The 16847-nt window shown below is 38.1% G+C and overlaps 1 protein-coding gene across 14 annotated transcripts in view; it reads right to left on the reverse strand.

Moving 5' to 3' along the window:
- RALGPS1 (Ral GEF with PH domain and SH3 binding motif 1) overlaps positions 1-16847 on the reverse strand; it is an 87067-nt gene that overhangs the window by 30448 nt on the left and 39772 nt on the right. For all 14 annotated transcript variants that reach the window (XR_004244079.1, XR_004244080.1, XM_032130914.1 and 11 more), the window contains 2 exons: positions 9251-9388; positions 7416-7509 (listed from right to left, as the gene is read on the reverse strand). Coding sequence is in view for 12 of the 14 variants with exons in the window: in XM_032130914.1 (XP_031986805.1) it covers positions 7416-7509; positions 9251-9388 (232 nt within the window). In the remaining 2 variants the exon portion in view is untranslated. The remainder of the gene's footprint in view (positions 1-7415; positions 7510-9250; positions 9389-16847) is intronic.

The raw sequence follows: 16847 nt of genomic DNA on the forward strand, positions 1-16847 counted from the left end.
ACCATCTAGAAAGCACCTGTGTTGTGTGCTGCACTTAGAAATTCACTAACAGAGCAACAAATGTGTCTTGAGTGCTATAAAATGAGATTGCACCACTCTCCACTGCTCATCTCCCCAGAATATGTGAAGTTAAATAATGTTGATTATCTGTTTGGCTATGTTAAACTACAGTCTGAATCTTAGCCCTTTTTAAGTCTCTGACAGTTTGGACATCGACTTCCATGATGCCAGAATTCTGCAATGTTTCCAGAAAAACTATCAACCTAGGAAAATACAGGATGTATTAAAAGAAGAACAAATAAATGCGAGCCTAAATATATTTTGGTAAACATAAAATACTCATGCTGACATGTTTATATTTAAAATAAACTGTTGAGAAAAGGGAATATATTCTGACGAGATGTCATTCCTGAGCCACCTTCTCTTCTATTCCCCCTCTCCTCCAGAAGACTGGAAACAGTCAGAAACATTCTTTATTTCAAAGAAGAGATACTGACAGTCAGTACAGTTTCAACCAGTCCTGGCTTGTTTGTCACCACCCAAATTCAATTTTGCAATTCCTCTGACACTCCATTTTCCATGGAGCAGCACAAGTTCCACACATGCACACAAATGCTCAGTGTCTCCCAAACGGGACTCCTGGAGCCAGAACCTGTGGCCTCTGAGAGGCTTAGTGTGGTACTTTCAATAGATCAGTGTAGACTTTGAGCCCTGATGTGCTTACCACCAACATGCATCATCCATATCGTCACACACCTAATGACATTCTCACAGCTGACTGCCCAGTGTCATTCACTAGCATTACTTTAAACAAAAAACTACTTTGGTTCCAGCATGCCTAAACCACTCAGAACTCATAAAGACACTCTTTTATGTGTTTGCCCCTGTGTATCATCAGAAATTCATCTTGGAAGTCACTATATTCAGCCAATATCACAGTACTGTTAGGATTTCTTTTTTGTTTCAGGAATTCTTTTCAAAAAACCAAATCTTTGCTTTACCATGGTAAGGAAGCCTAGTTTTAGTGCATGGTCTAAACGCCGACATATGAAATTTCAACATTCCAAAATTATACGGCAAGAGTTCAGCTAAGAGACATGTCAGGATAAATCCTAGGTATCAGCCTCAGAAACTGTCCACTAGAAACTGAAATTTCAAAACTGAGGAGTTAGTATTAACAATCTAAGGTGAAACAAAAATTACAAGTAAAATCTCTAGGAAGAAAAATCAGCATGGAGATTCACTGAATTAACAAACACCAATCTACCACTGGGAATTAAGACAATGCTTCTACAGAATAGGCACAGGAAGAGTATATGAAACCTTTATTCTTGGATAGTGGAAAGATGACTGAACAACTTCTGTTTTTTTAAGCCTGATACTCAAAATTTCTGGAACATGTTAGGGCTGGTATGCTCTGAAAAGTAAGCTGGACGGACATATATTTCAACCCAGTCTTAAATACTGGGCCATACAGCTCATTTTAGAGTAACCTTCCTGGTAAGCAGGAAAAGAGGAACCTAACATAATGCAGAAAATAAAATAGGGAGTCAGTCTTGAACATAGCTCTCTTTCATGGAAGTATGCTCTCCAGTACAGGATGGAGCCACTGCTAGGACAGTAACGCCAGTGTTACGCAATTTTTCTTATAAAAAGCAAGTGAATGAAGACAAAGAATTGTCTTACACAGAAGTTTAGGTGCTCCATGAGGAGGCTGAATAAAACTTACTCATCTTTGCTGAAACAAGGATGATGTTAGTCACAACAAAGCAGTGCAGTTGTCAAAGCTGTCCCTCAGGGCATTTCTGACCATTATTTGTGTACCAAACAAGATGGGTCTGGCCAACCTGGAACTTTTTGGGCTGCCTGTCTAGCATTTAAACAATAGGTTGCTGGAAGCCTCACTGTCCCCATGCATCCCCCAATATTCTCCTGGAGAGGCTGCAGTCCATGCCTTGGACAGGTGCACTCTTCACTGGGAAACACCTGGTTGGATGACTGGGCCCAGAGAGTGGTGGGGAATGGTGCCACATTCAGCTGGGGCCAGTCCCTAGTGGTGTTCCCCACGGCTCAATACTGGGCCCAGTCCTATTTAATATCATTGTTGATGATCTGGACAAGAAGATCGAGTGCCCTCTTGGTAAGTTCATGAAAGACACTAAGTTGGGTGGGAGTGTTCATCTGCTAGAGGGTAGCAATGCTCTGCAGAAGGATCTGGATAGGCTGAATCAATGGGCTGAGATCAACAATGTGAGATTCAACAAGGCGAAGTGCTGGCTCCTTTCCGTTCCAATTCAGTTACAATAACCCCATCCATTGCTACAGGATAGGGAAGAGTGGCTGGAGAGTGGTCCAGGAGAAAAGGAAAAGCAGCTGAACATATGCCCAGGTAGGCAAGAAGGCCAATGGCATCCTGGCCTGTATCAAAAGTACTGTGGCCAGCAGGACTAGGGAAGTGATTGCCCCTCTGTACTGGTGAGGCCAAAACTTGAATCCTGGATTCGGTTCTGGAAACCTCACTGCAAGAAAGACATTGAGGCACTGGAGCACATTCAGAAAAGGGCAACAAAGCTGGGAAAGGGTCTAAAGGATAAGTCATATGAGGAGCAGCTGAGGGAGCTGGTGGGGCCTAGCCTGGAGAAAAGGAGGCTCAGGGGGGACCTTCTCTACAACTCCCTGACTGGAAGGTACAGCCTCTTCTCTCAGGCAACCAGCAACAGGTCAAGAGGGAATGGACTCAAACTGTGACAGGGGAGGTTCAGGTTGGACATCAGGAAGAACTTCTCCACAAAAGGGGTTGTCAGGCATTGGGAGGGGCTGACCAGGGAGGTAGTGAAATCATCATCCCTGGAAGACTTAAAGAAACAACTGGATGTGGCAATCAATTTACCTAGTCTAGTTGACAAGGTGGTGATCGGTCAAAGGTTGAACTTGATCATCTTGGAAATCTTTTTCAACCTTAGTGATTCCATGCTTCTATGATTGTATTTTGTGTCCTGTGGAAGAGGCAGTCAAGCCACAACTACAGCTACTGAACCATACGGCCACTGGATCGCTATGAATCTCACACTAACAGTGAAGGTTTTCTTCTGCCCTGCCTTTCACCACAGTTCTTGGTGGAAAAGATCGGGGGAATATAGCTGCCTGGGAGGCTTACTGAAGATGAACTGCAACCAAGCTTCACTGTTACAAGTACTAATGTAAGTACTAATACTTAATGTAAGTACTAAGCACCTGCCATTTAATTCCTGTTCCCATAGGACTGGAACTAATGTGGTACAGCTAGCACTTCTACAGCACCAGCACTGCTAGGAGTCAGTATAACCTTTTAATTGCCTATTAACGTCTCTTGAATGTTTTCCCTTAGCATCTTGCCTATCTGAACCTAAATTTGAGCTGATTTTTCTGTAAGTCATCTTACTACTATATTGCCTAATATGCTCAGAAGAACTGAATTATAGGCATAGATAGCAGCCTGATTGTCCTGTCCTGTCCTGTCCAGACAGATAATACTGTAATACAAATAACAGTCTTCAAACAGGTTTCATTCAAAAAACAACTGTGAGAATACAAGGCCTGACCTAACAATGACAAAAGGTCAGCAAAAAAATTTGTAGGAATGGCTGCAAGATATGTCTGGTTAGGAGAGGATGTGGCATTGCGCCACAATGTTATATACTGCTAAAACTGAGCAGCTTCTGCAGAAAACAGTATACGGGCTAAGCAAGAAAGATCTGTTATTTTTAGGATATGACATCATTGCCAGGGGTTTTCTGGAGCATTCCTGCTTGCTGACAAGCATGAACCTAAAGGAAGCAATTGGACTGGCACAAAAAATTGTAGAGAAAAGCTTTGTTTATATAAAGTGGCTGCCATATATTCCTTTCCAATGTAATTGAGGTTCTCATTTGGCAAAATGTGTGTTGGGATTCTGCCAATATATTTCAGGACAACTATCTAAGTGTCTCTCCCTGACAGCCTGGTACTGAGATAGTTCTGTTCTTCATGCCAAAGGTCACACATAGCTCTCTGCAGAGAGCACTAATGCTGTCCCTGGCTCAAAAAGAGCAGTCACTGCAAAGAAAAAGAGGGAAGAGATTCTTACCTCTGCATTTTTAAGGCTTACAGTTTCTTCTGGCACGGGACCAGAAAATACTATGAAACTAAAGATCCATTAAGGGAAACTGAGAGGAAAATGTGGTATAAAATATTCAAAACAAAATCCAAAAACTTCTTACCAAGTGCAAAAATGGAAGAGGAATGAGAGTTTTCTTTAAGGGTAGATGTGATGCATTTTGATGAATTTAAATTAATTAATTAAAAAAAGAAATTAAAGTTTTATTCTGATGAAACCAACATGGTAGAAAAAGATCGAAGTTCTCCAATGTATATAAGCTGTAGCAACTTTCCTGTGGTAAGAATCAAATCTTTCCCTCTTTTTAATACCTTTTGTGACTTTAGTCCAGTTTTTCCTTGCCACAGTGAAGCCTGGAAAGAAAACCACTAAACTTGATTGAATTAATCTCACAAATAACTGAATCCAAAGAAAAAGTATTAAATGATCTTTAAGATATATCAAATACCTTCAAGCACTATCAGCAAGGTTGCTGCTAAAGTCACATTAATATTCAAATTTAAAATGGAATTACTTCTAGTTTTTACAAATATTATGTTATGGTATCATATGCTTATGGAAAACACTTGTTTAATTTTTTCTGAAATAGTACAGTTCATGAAAGCTGTTGTATACATGGTGTTAACACTGTCGCATCATCAGGAAACTCCATCTAAAAATCAAATTGAATAATACAAGCAGTTTCTTTAATCCAGTCCAGGAGTTGTAAAGCCTCTACTAACTACAGGTCTTCACCTTTAGCAGTGACTACTCAGTTTAATTTTTCTCTGTCTTCACAACTTTAATGAAGCATGGAAGTATGTGGGAAATTAGTAAATAACGACCATTCGTTAAATCTTAACACTGAGATTTGTATCTCAGACTACCCTTAACAAAAGTCTTGGACTGCTTGACCTTTTCAAAGGCTGGGTGCACTGCTCATGGTTGATGTGCATCTCTTGCACAATGTGTCTGTGTGTGAAACATATACAGTGTCATGAGACTGAATAAAGGAAGAATTTATACATTCCACCATCAGTACTCTAGCAGGAATTCTAATTCCATGGAGCAGATGAATTTTGCTATGAAAACATTAAACACATTCCTTTTTTTTTCCCTAATTATTTTCCTACAGAAACATCACTATCCTTAGTATCTGTGACGAACCAGACACAAAGGCACAAAGATCTCAAACCATCACCAAGCGTGAGCTTTTGCAGTGAATGACCCAGTGCTCATTCAGCTTCTTTTGCGGAAGTTTACCCTAAGCAAGGGGACAAATTTTAGACCTTTTATCTCTATTTGAAGTATGCCCTGATAATACTTTGAGAAGTTCCAAAATAACGCCGTGTCCAAATGCTTTTACTTTTAGAACTATTCTCTCAGGGAAAGCAAAGTTCCACACGCATTCATCACAAGAATTCCTATTGACAGATCTGGTCAAGGTATAGTCCTGCATGCCCCGCGGCTGGAGCCAGAGCTGAGAGGAACAGCTGGAGTTACCAGCAACTCAGCTATATTCAGAATCAAAAAACCAAATTGTCTGACCTGTGTTATGCTAAAACATGGGTTGTCTCTGTTACGATGACACCTTTTTTCCCATCTCAGCAGAAGGTTGCATCTGTATGCCAGCAGCATCAGCACTAATTGCAGCAAAACGTAAATGGTTGTGCAGGTCACTCTTCACATGCTTGTGTACATGACCCCACACTGGTAATGCACAGTCTTCTGATTACCGAATATGCTCTTTTCTTTTCACAAACACTAACTGGTAGCCTTCACTTCACTAACTGATCAGGTTTCGACTTAAAATAATTTGATTATTTGTCTCACTACTCTGAATAAGAAGAGGTTCCAGAATTCCATTCCTCTGGTAGTTACAAACTGTATTTCAACATTTAACTTCTAAAATTTTCTATGCGTTTTATCCTTGTGTTACCATTAAAATTTCATTTAAATTGCTTTTTACCCTCCCCATTTTCTTCCAGCTGTGTGTATATATAGTGATTCTCTTACCTAAACTTCTCCTTTCCTAGGCTAAGGCCCAACCTAGTTCTTTACATCTGGTGTCACCAGATAGATTTTATTCATCTGATTGCACCAGCATTTATTTAAACTTTCAAGCATGCAAGCATGGATGGCCAGAAATGCATACAATGCCCCATGTAAGCTCTCACCAGCTCCTTCTGAAGCAGTATAAACAACCCTATTTTTTCATAGAAACACTATATTTGATAGAGAGTAGGGATGAATTGGTCCTTTCAGGGCTGTATCTCACTTGTGACTGCTATCTACTGATCAACACCAGAAACTAATGTTAGAATAATTATATAACATTTTGGGGTTTGTGTCACTATCACTTTAGTCATCAGGTCATCAGATTCTTCCTTTGTGATACCCAAACCATGTTCTATTTCAATGAACCCTTCCATCACTGTTTTATTAGCATACGGTCTCAGTATACATAAATTCTGAGACAAAGTTCTTAATTGAAGTATTTAACAAAACTGGTAACAAGACTGGTTTTAAAGTTCATTACCACCTTTGCTCTCTAAAACGTATGCTAAAATATTTTGTACTAGTATCGTATTACTGAACATACGTTTGCCTTGAATATTTCAAATTCTGCTCGCCTAAATAGTTACTCTATTTGTCAATAGCTAATTGTATAGCATTGTATCTACCTTGGTTGAGCTATTTAAAGCCTTGGCTGCTAGGCGTGTAACTTAATTTGCTAGTTCTTTCAGAATTACTGGCCAGGGATTCTCACTTCCTTTAACTGGAGTACATTCACATATTGACCGATGTGCTCTCTGGTGTCTGCTTCAAACCTCTGTATGGGTTAACTCTTCTCTTGTCTTTTGTAAACATTGCTTTAACATGCTTAAACCCCCAAAACTTAAACCCCCAAACCGTAAGTACTAACTTATTAAAAATAATAATCTGAAATTGGTAAATGTTCTTAATGTATTATTTATAATGCCATAGAGGCAATACTAGACATCTTGGGGATGACTTTAGGGTTATTGAACAAAATTCCCAGAACACAATCATCATGTAATAGAATAAAGACTAGATTTTCATCTACTCTGAACTGTTAACTGTTACTTTTCACTGCTATACTTCACTTCGTAAATCTGCTTATAGTCGTAAAGAAAGACTGTCATTCTGGATTTTACTTAGCAGAAACACCCTAAAACATCTTCAGCCAAGGGCTTTTTGTTCAGCTCTTAATAAAACTAATGACTAAGTAATCTTCCTGTTTAATTTCCCAATGCCTGAAGAAAAGAACAGTACTTACTTGTAATTGTCGTCTTCTACAAATTTCTGAAGTTCTTCAATGTAACGGACAGACTTCAAATACTTTTGCACATGGGGAAGTGTTGTGAGATGATCTGTGGAGTGTTCAAGCAAACAAACAAACAACACAAACATTTATGTAATCCAAAATTAATTATTAGTTCAGAGTTTTCTTTCTGGTTCTTACTATACCTTCATGGAAACAGAATTTGAACCTCCTTAAAGAATAAATCAGGCAGAAATACTACTTTTACTCTAAAAAGGTGTTAAACACTTGATTGAGCGAAAGTGATGCTCTCAGTTGTTAAAGAAAATACAGATGCATTTCATCATCATGAAAGCTCATGAATTTTATTAGATGCTATCTCACTGGTGGAAAAAAATTATCTGCTGCAAAACCTGCTTGAATTTTGTGTTCATTGTTCTGGGGAAGATCAAAGCCTGCAGCCATAGCTATTAGTTATAGCTATATTATAATATAACAGCTATAGCTATTTTTTTAATATCTATATAAATACATTATAATATAATGGCCATAGCTATTATTATTGGTTCTCTGATGTCCAAGAACTGAGGAGACTTGAAAGTTATTAAATAACTAATTAATAATTACAGTGCTGAATACCAAGAATGAAAGACACCAAGTTCAGAATGACAGAAAAACCCCTTGACACATGGTGCATGGACAGGAACATGCCTTGTAGTACCTCACTTAACTTTTGTGCTCTTGTAAAGATAACTGTTTTAAAGGCACCCATTATCTCAGAGTATTGTTTCAAGACCATATTTTAATTTTCATCCTGATTTTAACAAAAGCACTCAAAATTAATGCATAGCACCGCAGGAAGCTACCAAAACTGTAAAAAGGAAAGGGTCAATGAAATAACGAGGTTTCTTTGTCATCCAAAGTATTCAGAGACAAAACGAAACTCCCAATAAGAAAATGACACCTGAATAATCTAGCTATTCAGAATCCTATGTTATTATGCCTAGTTCCTACCTTTAAGTACTTTGAAATACTGAAGTTGACAAAAAAGGACAAGGGCTGGATACTTAAGCATACACAGTTAACACCTCACCTTGTTTTTTCACAATTTTTTTTTTAAGCTCTCCAAAACTGCAGCTTTTAAATCTTCTGAAGGCTTTTCAGCTCGTTACATATATAAGCTATGAAAAGTCATGCTAAGTCACCAAGAGTACACTGAGTATTCATTAAGACAGCAAAACCAGCACATTTCTTGATATACAGCTTCACTGGCAGGCTAAAATTGCAGAAATTATTTTTAGACTAAAATCCTGTTAACAAAAAGAAACAGCCCCTCATTTTCCTGACTTCATCCAGGAGTGACATACATGGAAAAGCTTAGCACAATTGAACAACTGCTGTATAGACTGAAATATTTGTATTTCATTTTCTAAACGTATCACCAGGATGCTAACAACAAAATGATAACCAAATGAACACATTCCACACTCTAGACACCGTATCTACTGCAAAGTAAAGGGAAGATATTAAGATAATTCTGATTGCCTCTGGTGGAAACAATAGAAGCCAAATGCAATAGCTGCACTTGAAAGTATGTCATTTGTAGCCCACATGTAGCAGTAAACTCTACACACCCTCTCTTATAGCTCTTACAATTTAGAATATGTGCTTATCTGCCCAATTTACTGGTAAGACTGAAGCTACACAGAAGTGGAAGCTACATCCCTTACTAGTGTTCAACTCTACCAATGTTAGCCTCTTGTGCTCCCTCGGGGCCAAAATCTGCTTTCACAATTTCACACTAAAGAAATTTTAGTTAAGGCTTGACAGGTATAACAAAATTTACCAACCATAGTTGCAGGATACTTGCAGATCAGCTATTATTCGGAGAATATTGTTCATTTGATTGGATCTTTGTTCATTCTCCATTATGCTGTCTGAAGCAGGATATGCAGAATCAATGTAGATTAAATCCAAGAGATAAATTCCTGAAACAAACAAATCAATCAATCAACCAATTGTTCTAGTGTTTCAAACAGAAACAGTTGCATAATTTTTAATGAATATAGCAACCAGAAGTAGTTTACCCCCACTGTGGTCTGGGCCCATTAAACAAAGGAGAGCTTGGGATTTGCATTTTGAAAAATCCTGTAATTACTGCTTGAGTTCTATGACACCTCTTAAAAAGACAGAAAAGGTTTTTTGCACTTAGGCTACTGCCTACTACGAGCAATTTGCAGGACCATAACAAGGACACTAAGAAAAGAATGAGAGCTGCCCCAGCCGGTGGAGCTGACAGTGGGGGGACAGAATGCTGCTGGGCCCCATGACCAGAGCCCACTGCAATGCTTCCTGGGTCTGCCACCAGTCTGGAAGATCTCCACTAACTTTTCTGCCCTGAGACTTAGGAATACTTTACAGAAATCCCTTGCAAGACTTTTTTTCACTCAAGCTGAGTTCGCCACATATCTGTTTTTTCAGATCTCTGCCACCTTGACCAGTACGTTGCTCATTGGATCACACTGTGTTATGTCCAGTGTTAGCCAGGCTGCAATACCTAATTTCTTTAGGTTTTTAGCTTATTCATTCATGCATTCTGGAAAAGCCTTACACTGCTTAAGGAGGAATGAATGAAGAAATCATATGACCTGTCACTGAAAACTGAAGAAACAGACAAAGAGGCAGCAACAAGCCAGAACAAACTCAGTTTGTTATGAACTGTTAAATGCTTTGCTTGGAAACCATAAAGCCATAACTAAACTGTCTCTCAAGTCCCCAGCAATCTGTGAATTTGGACTATGAAAGAACGATATGCCCATTAGACCCACTGACATGATAAATAGGAGAGTGGTCTAGTGACCAAAGGTAATTTAATAATCCCACCAAAACCGAAAGGGACATTAAGACCTTGTAAATGAGTGGAATAGAGCTGGATTAACAACTGAACAACATACAAACCAACTGGAATTTCCAGTAACGCTGGGTTAAAGAAAAAATAGGCTTAGAAATCAGGTCAAGTTTTACAGTTAGTTTAACTTCCTGCAATGACACAGATCAGTCCTTCAAAAATTTTCTTCCCATATTAAGAATCTTCCCTTGAAGAAGTAATATATCTCATAAATATGAGTACAGTTTATAAAGCAGAGGTTCATGTGACTCAGACTACCCTACCAGTTTTATCTTAAGAGTAACCTGGGGTATTTATTGCTTTCTCCCAAAAAGTACCTTCTAAAAACCATTCTCAACTTTTCTTCATTTCTATCTCTACATATTTCTATCTCTAGAAAGACAGAATGATGTATCATCAAAAGTTATGAATATTTTCAGTAGTTGTTTTATTTGCTCTATTTTCTTAAAACAAAATGAAACAAAACCCCCTATGTTTTTGTAATTCATATTAATAGTTTGCAGTTCTGGACCTACTGATTAAGCATGCCAATGTGCTTCCCTCAGATACAGTAATATCCCAAGCCAAAGGACGAGTGAGTTTAAAGGAAGAGGGAGTAATCGGGGTTTGCTTTCCTAGATCATCAAAATATATACAAAAGCAGAGAGATAAAAAGAAAAAAAGAGTATGACTTTATCTGATTAGAAGACAATTTTCTACAAGTTTGTCCAGGGCAGCAATACCTGCTCTTTCTTTGTCCTTTTTCACTCTTGTGTAGGTAAGATATTAGTCATACCAATTTATTACATCTCATACTAAACTTCACATAACATACTAGAGAAACACAGACAGCACTTTTGTCCTGCTTTGTTTCCACGTCTCAGTCTTACTTAGATTTTAGAGGGGAAAAAACAACTCCAATTATTATTTTCAGCTTTTCTGAACTTATCCACTACAAGGGGTTCAACCACACTGGGAGCTGCTCCAGCCACCATCCCACACACTCAAGAGATCCTAAGATCTACGCATGGCCAACATGGACCAGGCACCTTACACCTCAGAATGAAGGAAGAACTCCCAATTTCCCTAGTATTAGAGTGGCTCTGTAGCAGTTCAGTGTTGAGCAAATCCTGAGTCCCCAAGGTTTTGCAATGGTCTAGAGATCCTACCTAGACTGAGGTTCCATACAGCAGCTCTTCGCTGTCCCCTCTTGTCAAGTGGCACATCAAAATGTAGTTAGAGTTATAACTGCAAAAATTCTATTTGCTCATAGCCTCTACACTGCAACGTGCCTTATGGCAGCCTGAGTCAAGGCCACTTTCCGGCTATTTTGAGCAAGTATGCAGCTATTCTCATTGATATCAAAGGTTATAACCACTCTGTAGAAGTGGTTGTAAGCCTTTTTTCAGGACAAAGAATCTGTTTTTCAGGACAACATATAGATGAGGATCACAAGATACACAAGCATCAAAAAACATGAAAGGCGGTTAGCCTAGGCCCTGTGAATTCCAAATAAAAGTGTAAGGAAATGGGCTCTTGGTAGGTAGTGGGGTGTAGGAAGAAAAAACCCAACTGATAGATGTCAAAAAAATTAAACTGAATGTAATATGCTAGAATATAGAAGAACACACTCTTTGTAATTACACGCCAAGCTACACCTTTCCCATATTTTTCTGCTCCCCCCTTTCCTTTAAAGCAAGAAGGATAATTGGGTTTTTATGATTTTTTTTTTTTTAAATCTGGGCAGTGATATTTTAAACTCTTCTATATATATGATGTGATAATAGGTAGAGATAAGAATCAGTTTATTTTGCACAGAGGAATGACAAAATTATCCCCTTCAGCAAAAGACATCAAGACCCATTTCTCAAAGGAAAGCCTCAGGGCTGCCCCATGCCAAAGCAAACACACAGCACTAGCTTTTCAAACTTTGGCTCATATATGTGCTACTGTGCACTGAAAAAGCTAAGATGTGAAGCCATCGGGATATTTTCCAGAGGGTGAGCTCATGGGCAGCTTCTTCCACAGACAAGTATCATTTTCCAGTGATACTCACTTTTCTCCATTGTCACCAGAACTAATTTTGCAGCTGGATACTGTATGCAGACAACAGTGTTCATTAGTTTATGATATCATGAAGTAACAACACATACAAAGGAAAAGCATGGCCAAATAATCCAGGACTAAATTTATTAATGAAAATCACTCTGTGTAAAGGGGACCAATTATTTTTAAGCTGGCAAAAGAAAACCAAACCTGTAACACTCTAACACCAAGCTTTTAAACTTCTACTGGAGAGATCAAACAAAGCAGTAATACTGGTAACAGTTTAAAGGCAGGAAAAAATTTGTATGACAAAAAAGTGAACTTGAAATGTAGTAGTCAATGCCATCAAGATAGTACATTTTGAGCGCTCCATCCACCAGACAACAACTTCCAAGGCTAAATTTTACTGAAAGAAATATTTATGGAGAACTGCAGTGTTCAGCAGGATGCCAACCTAAGTCTGTGTATTTGTGTCTGGATTCACAGTTAAGCTTCTCCTATTATTTTCCTTATTCAATATGCAGGGCTTCTGAGAAAGTAGCACTGAGACAGGGAATAAATAAGCATATTTTGGAGTTGATGGGTACTAACAAAGAGGTCTTAAGAAAAATATTCCCAAACCTTTGAAAATCAGTGGTTATTCAGCTTCACCCAGTTCTGAAGAACCTGAGCTGGAGCACGTAAGCTTTGAAATGGTCACAAACAACTACAGTGTGTAATTTGTTCCTCATTACAAAAGACTAACAAAACATGGTATGAAAGACAAAACATTTTCAGTCCAGTAAATCACATGTACGAAGTTATACTAATGAGAAAAGCTGGGCAGGTATTACTTTAAACAGCAGTAACAGAAATAAAGAGAAATCTGTTTTTTAAGGCATTTGCCTGGAAGTTAGAAAGCCTGGGTTCAAGTTTTCTGTTCTGTCACAGATTTCTTTGACCTGAGCAGCACCATTTATTCTTAAAAATTCAGAATTTTAAATCTCTTTGGGGGTTTATGACAATTTGCAGGCACAAGGTGTAATCCAAAACTTACAGTACCTAAAACTGTTTCAGAAATATACACTGTTGCAAAACTGATCATAAAAAAATCTGTGCAGATAAAGACCGAAAACTTGCATCATTCTCAACTGTGTCTTTTTTACTTTCTAATTTTTAAAACTTTTTTGTAATGAATATAAAACTATACTGTAAAATAGTAGGGCTAACAAACCAAAAATTAGGTGGTTAAACCACACCACTACTGCATACTTGATATATACTTTTGTGCATAGTGCTGTGCTATGGGTCTGTGCAATTCTGCAAATGCAAGTAAGCTAGGAAACAGCTGCTGTACGGTATTTTTGTAAGTCAGACATTCACTACTTTGCAACAAAGAATAGCTGACGGAGAAGTATTTCACACTAGCCTGGGGACTTCAATTTATTATTCTTAAGGTAACATTTTGATCAAGTACTGCAACAAACGATCGCATTTATTTGGTAAATATATATGTATTATTTATTTGGTAAATATATATGTACTATTACTGCGAAAACTACAAACTGTAAAAGGAGGTAAAAAATGCTGTAAAAGGAGGTAAAAAAAAGCTAAATGCTTTAATGAACAATTTAGCTCCCTACTTACAATCATGTACACTTCTAAAGATATTCACAGCCCCTGAATGTACATATGCTGCTGTGTAACGCGGATGCCTGGGCATAGAGCATTCCTTCAGTACAGGAAGCACTGTCTGCAAGACACACAGTAACTGGCACACATAACAAAAGAGAATCTATGGAAAGCAATTATTTTCCATTTTTGCTCCTCACAAATTGAATGACACCGGTTTGATAGGAGAGCCAGAAGAGACAAGGATATGTTTCCAATTTGTAGTCAACTATATTTATGAGAGCATTTTCCTACATACAGTAGTGTGGTTGTATTGCACTAAACAGAGCAGAGGACAGAGGGACAGTAACTTATCAATTAACTATGTGGTAGAAAGTCCAAATTACTACAGTCAGCAGTTTGTAAAACCAAAGACGCCATTGTCAGGAGATTAGCTCATAGGCAAAAAAGCCAACTGTTTTGTGGTATCGCTGGTTTCAAGTCGACTGGATATTTTCCATGGATTAAGGGCTGGAAAAATTTTCTACAAAACCAAATGTATATACTGGTTAACCTTGGTAGGATTCAGAATACTCTAAAAAAACCTGAAGACAAACCTTTGCTAAGGCAACACCATGTGATCTATAACACACAGAAATGTATTCATTACAAATGTCTCAAGAGAGACATTACACAATTACAACATGGTCCCATGGATGGCAGTCAAGGTGATTACAGGATTGGAAAGCTTTTTTCATAGGAAAAAAGGCTAAAGGAATTGGGTTTGTTCAGCTTAGAGGTTTGATCAGCTTAAAGAAGTGAAGGGGCAGGAAGGGAACCTAACTGCTCTTCCATAGTACCTACAAAGCAGTCACAGGGGAGATGGAAATGCTCTCTCCAGAGTGATAGCAACAGGTCAAGAAGTAATGGGGGACATTCTCTCTGCATATAAGCAAATTTATTCTCTGCGAATACACTTAAATACTGAAATAGGTTTCCCAGAGGAGGAGAGCAATTTCCCTTGCTGGAAATATTCAAGATATGGCTTGACTGGACCCTGGATAACATAATTTATGGCCCTGCTTTCCACAGAAGGTAGACCAGATGATATCCAGGGGTCTCTTCCAGCCACAACTCTATTTTTCTACGACAAGTTTGATAAATGTGCTAGCCTATACCTGCATATCTATTATTGTAGGGGAGTTTGGAGTATAGCAGTTACATGAACTAATTTGCTGCAGCAGGAAGGTTCCATGTATACAAGTAGACAATGGACTCTGATTTTAACTGTGAATATAGCACGTACTTCAAGCAATCTCTTGTATCATGAGGTATAAGCAAAATTTACCTTACAAAAAGGTAGAGCTAGAGAGACCACCTTATTTTGGCTCAATTAGCCTCAGCAACATCAACTAACAAAATTAAAATTTGACGTTGATCCCATGGTCCTTCCTGAATAACCTCACCCTACTGAATCACTGGAATTAATCATCCCACATTTGTCACTGCAGCAATGAAGCCTAATATAGAAAAAACAGATCAGCAAGTGCAGCAAAACCCAAGCAACTTTCAAACTAAGATACCAGTGTGAAAGAAAATGTTACAAAGAACTCAACTGGAATTACATTCAAGAAGCTGTACCCCAAATCATCTCTGACTGGTGAAAATCATTTTGTTATCTACTGAAACAGGCTAAAAAATTCTGAAGCGGTCTGGAGCCTTCTACCAAAGCTTTCCTCCTAAAAAAAAAAATCAGATTTTCTCCAGAATACTGCCAATTTTTTTTTTCATTTTTTCCCAAAACCCAGCTATTTCCTAATGCTTTCCCCATGCATCAGGAAAAATACATTACAGAAGATTAAATGTTTTAAGAGTGATGCATTTTAACATTTTAAAACATATGCTATCCAGTGTCAGAAAGCAGAAAATGCTTCAAAAAAGACTATAGGAAAAAGGCAAAGGTACAATAGCTGTTTTCCAGATGTTGTTTCCTGTCAGAAGTAAGTGGTGGTTAGGGACTTCCTGAGATAGATCTTATATAAACACTTTTGGGTTTGAGTCTGGGTGGTAATTTTTCTTTACAATGTTTTTTCTCTGGATCCATCCATTTTTTCTTTTTCCTGCTACTCCTAAAAAAACACTTTTCTTTTTTAAATTTTTGGGTTTGAAAGATCTTGTGGTAAATGAATCCAGCAATGGAACTGCACCCTGTCTGGAAAAACAATCTGATTTCTCAAAGTTTACCTTTTTAATATTGGCACATTCTTATCTCTTTCTGCTTACCTTGAATTTCTGATCGCTGATTCAAAGTTAATTTTTATGAAGATGTTTTATAGTATTTTCACTCATTCTCAAAGTCAAGTCTTTCAAACCACTCATTGCCAACTGCATTACACTGCTGAAGACAACTCTCAGACTTCACAGCCAGAAATAACTGGATGTTAGTACCTTTCTGCTAGTAGGATGTTTTATTCTCTAGTCATGGACTTTAATGCAAGCTGATCTCCAAGATGCTCTGTATGAAAGACAAATCAACTATGAAATCTTTTGCAAATCACATAATTCAGCCTAAAGCCTTTTAAAAAACCTATGAACTGCACTTCACAGTATTATAAATACAAGGAAAAGGCATGCCCATTTGGTCCAAGCAGAATGCCCACACAAAGGCAAATCCCATTTTTCTCTTCAGTCCTTTCCAAGGAGCAAACACCTAATGTTATCCAAACAATTCAGATATCCTACAAACACCTGGCACATCCAAATAAAGCTCCCTGTCATCTATCAAGTCGGCACAACTTCTCTTTTTCCCTGTAGACAAAACTGCAACAGTTTGAAGAAATAAGCCTTGTCATATGCTATTTGGAACAACCCATACACAAAGGCTTATAGGAACAGGTTATTTAGACAGCTTTTAAGAGACAAAA

The sequence above is a fragment of the Corvus moneduloides genome, chromosome 21 (assembly GCF_009650955.1).
Source record: "Corvus moneduloides isolate bCorMon1 chromosome 21, bCorMon1.pri, whole genome shotgun sequence".
Lineage (NCBI taxonomy): Eukaryota > Metazoa > Chordata > Aves > Passeriformes > Corvidae > Corvus > Corvus moneduloides.